General features: G+C 34.0%; 1 protein-coding gene across 1 annotated transcript; it reads left to right on the top strand.

The window, feature by feature from the left end:
• Positions 1-965: 965 nt before the first annotated feature.
• Positions 966-2,824, top strand: LOC105491597 (olfactory receptor 2W1). Its single transcript, XM_011758118.2, has one exon. It carries the CDS (start codon positions 1,862-1,864, stop codon positions 2,822-2,824), a length of 963 nt encoding a protein of 320 aa, XP_011756420.1. The 5' UTR covers positions 966-1,861.
• Positions 2,825-7,596: the final 4,772 nt, after the last annotated feature.

Consider the following 7,596-nt stretch of genomic DNA (forward strand, 5'->3'; position numbering starts at 1 on the left):
TAACAAACAAAAAAAGCACAACTTTTTGTACTACATCTATATAAAGAGAGAAAGAAGCACCAGTTTGATATTTACCTGGGTTTTGTTTGTTTTTGAGACAGGATCTTGCTCCAGCACCCAGGGTGGAGTGCAGTGGTGCAATCATAGCTCACTGCAGCCTCCACCTCCTGGGCTCAAGTGATCCTCCTGCCTCAGTCTCCTGAGTAGCTGGGACTATAGGAGCATGCCACCACACCTGGCTAATGGCTGTTATTTTTTAACCAAATGTTTTATTTTAGCTTTTTGACCACTTTATTGAAGTATGACTGACATACAAAAGCAGTATACATTAAACGTAAACAACTTAATGAGTTTGAAGGTGAGTATATACCTGTGAAACCATCACCATAATCTATGCCATATATACATCCATCACCTCCAACAGTTCCTCCCACCTTCTTTATTGTGTTTGTGTATGTGTGTGTGTGTGATGAGAACACTTAACATAAGATCTACCCTCCTTGCAAAATTTTAAGTATACAATATAGTATTTCTTAAATGTAGTGGAAAGCGGCTGACAAGTTTTAAGGAGATGGATGACATGATTTTATCAAATGTTATAACAATGTAAAGGCATAAGACTGGATTCAAGGACTGGATGCAAGACTATTGCCAGAATCTAGAAAAGAAATCATAGTGGTTTGGATTAGGGTAGTGGTGGTAGGGATTTTTTAAAGTAAAAGGATAATTAGCATATATTTTTGCATCCAAATTTACCAGTTTTGGTGGCAAGTAAGGTGTTAAGGATGAGAAAGACAAAGCGTCCAAGGGTAAATACCAGATGTCCTACAAAACAAAGTAGAAGATCAAAGGTGTTTAGTCACTAAGATATGAAAAAAGAGGAACAATCTTTCCTCATTCTTTTGTAAGTTATATTTTTAATGAACAAACAATAATCATATATGTTTATGGGGTACCATATAATGTTTTAATACATGTTTATAATGTATAATGATTAAATCAGGCTAATTAACAAACCCATCACCTAACATACTTATTTTTTGTGGTGAAAACACTTAAAATCTGCTCTTAGTAATTTTGAGATCATGCACTATTGTTTATTGTAGTCACCATTCTGTGAGATCACTAAAGCTGGTTCCTTTTTTCTAACTGAAACTTAATGCCCTTGATCAACATCTCCCCTTTTCCTATCCATCTCCTGCCCCTACTCTCTACTTCTATGAGTTCAACTTTTTTGGATTCCATATATAAATGAAATAATGCAGTATTTGTCTTTCAGCTTACTTCAGTTAGCATAATGACCCCAGGTTCATCCTCCAGTTTATCACATCTTTTCCTCATCCTACCATTAGCCCAGTACTTAAATTTTACAGATGAATTTACTGGTTAAATAAAAGAATATGTTCATTTTATCAGGCTAACTAGCTTATAAAGAATCATAGGGTCATTTTAGAACCAGCATCTATTTCAAACTTTCAAATCTACACGTGAGATAATTCAGACCTCAAGTTTAAAAGTGTACTCCCCATGGTCACCTGGATTTTTTAAAAAATCTAATATTAAACTCATTGCCATAAAAGAATCTATGACAAATAGCAGATTTCTTGGCTGTAATTTTTACTTTTATCCATTAAATTTTTTCAATTAGTAACATAAATTATCGCCCTTTGTTTAGTTCTATATTTTATCAAATTATTTAGATAGTTCATGTTGACAAATTGTTTCTTCCTCTTTTCCTTTTCTTCTTCCTCTCCCTCCTCCTCCTCTACCTCTTCTTCCTTCTTCTTCCTTCTCCTTATCCTCGTATGATCATCTACCTCCTCCTCCTTTTCTCACTCTAGGATTTAGACATTGAAGGACTATGGACCAAAGAAATTATAGTTCTTTACATGGTTTTATTCTGCTTGGCTTCTCTGACCATCCAAAAATGGAGATGATCCTGTCAGGAGTTGTCGCCGTCTTCTACTTAATTACATTGGTGGGTAACACAGCCATCATTCTCGCATCTCTCCTGGATTCCCAACTTCATACACCAATGTACTTTTTCCTCAGAAATTTATCTTTCCTAGATCTATGTTTCACAACCAGCATCATCCCTCAGATGCTGGTCAACTTGTGGGGACCTGATAAGACCATCAGTTATGTGGGCTGTATCATCCAACTCTATGTTTACATGTGGTTGGGCTCAATTGAGTGCCTTCTTCTGGCTGTTATGTCCTATGATCGTTTTACAGCTATATGTAAGCCTTTGCATTATTTTGTAATCATGAACCCACATCTATGTCTAAAGATGATTATCATGGTCTGGAGTATTAGTATGGCCAATTCTGTAGTACTGTGTACACTCACTCTGAATTTGCCCACATGTGGAAACAACCTTCTGGATCATTTCTTGTGTGAGTTGCCAGCTCTGGTCAAGATAGCTTGTGTAGATACCACAACAGTTGAAATGTCTGTTTTCACTTTAGGCATTATAATTGTCCTCACACCTCTCATCCTTATTCTTATATCCTATGGCTACATTGCCAAAGCTGTGCTGAGAATGAAGTCAAAAGCAGGCCAGAGAAAAGCAATGAATACCTGTGGATCTCATCTTACTGTAGTGTCTATATTCTATGGAACTATTATCTACATGTACCTGCAACCAGGTAACAGTGCTTCCAAAGACCAGGGCAAGTTCCTTACCCTCTTTTACACCATCATCACTCCAAGTCTCAACCCGCTCATTTACACCTTAAGAAATAAGGACATGAAGGATGCCCTGAAGAAACTGATGAGATTTCACCACAAATCTACAAAAATAAAGAGAAATTGCAAGTCATAGAAAAAGACTAGAGTGAATAAGGCAATTAAATATGTTTTCTAACTTTCTTTAATTTTTACAAAGGCAAGTAATTCCTACATCATAGAGATCAATAAATATAATTATTATATACAAACATTTTGTAGATGCAAACAAAATTACAACCATTCTACTTAGCTCCTTTATGTCCCTGATCATTGGTATATCATCAGAGAAAACAGATCATTAGAAATTTTATTTTTGCTTGAAATATAACACCAATGGGATGTAAACATAAATGTGAATGCATTTAATTTATTCTAAAACCCCATAGCAACTGTTTTGGTTATCTAGTTTTGTATTTTCAATGTTAATCCTTGCCTCTTCCAAAATATGGACTTGAGTAAATGGCTTCATATGCATTATGGTGTGTACATTAAGTAATATGCAAGTAATGTTCATTCTATTGGAGCTTGAGAAAAAAGATATATATACACAGTAATGATTTTGTACACCCAATCTTTTGTAATGCCACCCAAATATTTATTTGTGTTTGATGCAAACAGTGCAGTTTATAAGACAATTGTCATAAGCCCCATTTAAAACAATTCACTTTTTTTTCAGTGAAATTTCAAATCGATATCTTGAGTAAAGGGTCTTTGTTACTTAAGTCTATTACTACTCTATCATAATACAAGGAAGCCACAAATTAAAGGGTTTTAAAGGTAATGACACAGTCTTATCCATTTATCTTTCATTCATGAAATATTTATTCCATGATTGTCTCAACTTAATGGAAAGATAATATGATAGGTTTGAAACCAGTTAGGCTTTTGACATACATCTGTGGAATTGGGGAATTTATGTGAATTTTTAGAAATGTGGTAATGTTTATATGTAGTAGAATTTCATAAAAGAATAAATCTTTTTACTTCTATTTATCATAATATAATATTTAGCTTTTATGGGACAATGTGATTACTTTTTAAACTTTTATTTCTGCCATGATCTGATACCTTTCTCTAAAAGTGCCCATTATTTAGTAATAGTGGTCAATTTAGATAGATTTAGAAAGATACATTGCTAGAATCTAAAAATATGTATTTTCTCTTCCATCATGTCATCTTTAATGATGAGGAGCACAGCACCAGAATTTTGAGTTGTCCCTTTCTTTGGGGTACCACTGGTTTTCACAACGTCAACGATATGTAAGATCAGTAGAGATGGGAATTACGCCTTTCTTTTGTGAAGGAGGAGAGGGGATCTTTCAAAGTGAAGGCTGGAAAGAGAACCTGTCTAACCCCTCAACCTGACATTTCCTCAAGAAAATACTAGGGAAGAAAACAAAGGGACAAGGAGGATCTAGAAGTTTATTTCCTTAAAACTAACTTTATAACCCTACAAAAGTCTCTGCATCCCAGAGTGTATCCCCCTGTTGAGGCCCGTTGTCTTAGACTATGGTTCTCTTAACAAGCCATGCAAATCTCTATAAAGGTTCAAATTGCATTGTTTTGTAACCATTATTTATAGAACTGATAAGCCTCTAGCCAATGTAATTATAAGTTCCTTGAAAGCAAAATTTTGTATAGCTCTTTCTCGATTCACCATCATATAATAGGGTTCCATGACTCTTAGTAGGCACTGAATATTTCTAACAATTTGGATGAATTTTTCAGTGTTCATTCAAATGTTTGTATACAGAGCAAAAATCATCTTGTTATCATTTTTAACTAAAAAACAATGCAAAAATATGAGTTAAGCAGAATATCCCAAGCCTTCAAAAACATGTCCTAGAAAATTTCGGAATGTCTTACCTTGACCTGCATCATAATGATGCTTAATTACTGTGGTGGAGCACCAGTCTCAAAGGGTTTAACAACATTCAGCAACTAAGTCAGCTCTCTTAGATATTATATCCATAAATCATCTCTTACTTATCACATTTATCTTTTTCTAAGGTTAGCCCTTGGCCAAGGCAGGAAAATGTTTCTGCCACTCACAAAATGCCCAGTAAAAAGGTAATTTTCAAAACCACATATGCCTAGTGTCGGAAAAATGCAATATAATACAATCAAGTTTATTGCATATTTCTTTTTCATATGGACATCTCCAGATTCTTCCACAAGAAGTTCCACTCTGATTGGTCCCAATTAACCACAACGTGGTAGATACTGACTGGTTCAGACAAGGAAATTCATAATGATTTATGATTAAAGATAAAAGCAACCCTTCTAACTGAGTCAACCATCACAACTTGAGGAGTGGTGGACTAAGGAAACCATAGCAGAAAATGGACATAATGACTCCCCTCAGTGCAAGTAAATGGCTAATTCTTTCAATACTTCTCTTCTTTAGAAGACTATAATCTAAAAAATACATTATTCAAATTCAGAGAATCACAAATATCTTGAGAAAATGAAATGCCATTTTTACTATAACTGTTTACATTCATAACAGTTCTTAATTTTCTCTCACTTCTTAAACAAAAACCTATCATAAATGGGTTCAAGCTGAAGATGCTATGATACGCAATTGTCATATAATGATGAATTTTAAAGTACAGGAACTACTAGAGGTCAAATACATACACATACACATATTATCTAATTCTAATCCCATAATTTTAATTGATGTGTTTGGGTATCTTTGCAAGTACATAATTTACCTACTTTACAATGAATATATTTTTAAGAAATGTATTGACATGTATTATAGAAGTATGTTGCATAAAAATGATATGGCATATCAAATTTTCAAACACATAAAAACTAAGCTAATTATTAGTTGGTAACTTTTTTCAAGCAATACCTGGGTATAGATGCTGATAATTTATAATTCTAAATATGTATCCAACTTACTGAAGTACATTGATTCATATTATCACTTTTATAGATACCAGTTCATCCAGGTTTCTGGCATTTCTGATATTGTTTTTTGTATTAATACATAAGTTAAATTTTAAAACTCCATCTACTTTCTGAAGAAATTGTGATACTCTTCATTGCATTTCTGGAAATTATTTTCTATGGGAGAAGGATTTTATTATTTTTGAAGATTTTTGTTTAAAATACTGCTCCTGATACATTTTTAACCTCCTCTCACAGTTGAGTCCCTGTGGTCACTGTCCTCACCAATTTCTACTATGAGAAACAGCTTCTTGTCCGCTTAAAGACTATTTCTTGTCCTCTTACCAGGGAACCAAGTCTATGTTCTTTTATTCTCTAAAATACCACTAACAAATGGGGGATGCAGTTAGTAGGATTTTCATAAAGAACTGGGAATAATAAATGAGGATTATACTACAGGATAAAAAGGAAAACATTGCCTAATGAATATTTGACTTCTCAAAATTCCTTAGCAATCCCTACCACAGAGCTTTGCTCTCTGGGTGTCTGTTTTTTTTAGGTCCCCCTTGCTCCACGTTTTGGAAGATCTTATTTACTTTTGGCCCCAACTTCTACTCCAATCTGTCTTTGTCTCTGACCTAGGACCTCCGATTCTTTCAACTGTAGCGTCTGTGAAGGAATGATGTCACTATCACTTAGAGAGTAATATTTGTCTGGCTCTATCTTCTATAAACACTAGAATAAGGGGTAAAGATACACTCACCTTGCATTAGAAAACAGTTAGAATTTGTTGTTTTAAGTAAAAGAACACCTTTTCTTCTTCTTCTGCTGCTGCTGCTGCTCCATTCCTCAAAACACAGATGCAATTAAAACAATTCCAAACGTCTATTTTTCCCCATTACATCCCTTAACTAAAGAGTGTACAATTTTGATCCATGTGATTATAAGGAGCACATATTTGGTGTTATTACTAAGAAGTTTTCTGTATTAATAACACATATTTTTAGCTCACACTTTTAGAATTTAATTTATACAAACCTTTCCTACAATTCAATGATTTATCTTTATTTTGATGTCTTGAATAGAAGTGAACAAGTTTATGTTTCAATGAATAAAATTTTGAAATCAAAATATAATACACTTTTTGAAACTATCTAGGTGGAGAAGTAACATGGAAAGGATTTTTTAAAAAGAAGCTACTTCCATGTCCTGAAAACCTGGAGTAATATTTAATGTAGAGTAATTGTGGAGAAAATTTTCTAGTACCAATAAGTACCCATTTATGACTATGTGGGTCCATTCCCAACACTGAAGCAATTCCAGTACCTGTTTTCACTATTTGTACTCCCAAATTCCAAATCACTGTGTAGAAATTAATTCTACTAGGCAATTAACTCTAGGTCAATTTTATCCTCTTTAAAGTTAGTTGGATGGAAATGTTCCTTGTTAGTTCTTTTTATTTATGTTCTATTACCAATCTCATTATTCTTCATAGACAAGTTTCTTCAGAGAAAAACTTTGTCATAATAACTGTAGTATACTTTAAAACACTTTGTCAGGCAATTGATATAAGAGCATTTATTCATTCAAATATTACATTCTATTGACATGAGTGGCTCTAATCAGTAAATGTACACTATTAGATGGGGAAGTCAACTAGCATTTAGTCAGAAAGGCTGCCCTCCAAGGCAGCTACCACAAGCCCTTCAGTTATCCACCTTTTGGTCAACATCTGATACCTAGCCAACTCCCATAATAATTGAGGTTTAAATCCATTATCATCCTGAAATTAATGGCACCAAATATATGAGGGTTATCTAACATATTTTAGAAACATTCTCTATTCTTATATGAAGGGCATAAGAACCTAGCCAGATGTGTAGCCTAAACTTTAGGGGTAGTGCCCAAGACTTGTTCCCTAAATGGGCCTGTGTCCAGCCATGAATAAGTTCCACTTTCTCTACGTTG

Source organism: Macaca nemestrina, chromosome 5 (genome assembly GCF_043159975.1).
Source record: "Macaca nemestrina isolate mMacNem1 chromosome 5, mMacNem.hap1, whole genome shotgun sequence".
In the NCBI taxonomy this organism is placed as follows: Eukaryota; Metazoa; Chordata; class Mammalia; order Primates; family Cercopithecidae; genus Macaca; species Macaca nemestrina.

Bases quoted from the DNA above. Each gene is read 5' to 3' on its own strand.
- LOC105491597 (XM_011758118.2), top strand. From the start codon at position 1,862: ATGGACCAAAGAAATTATAGTTCTTTACATGGTTTTATTCTGCTTGGC.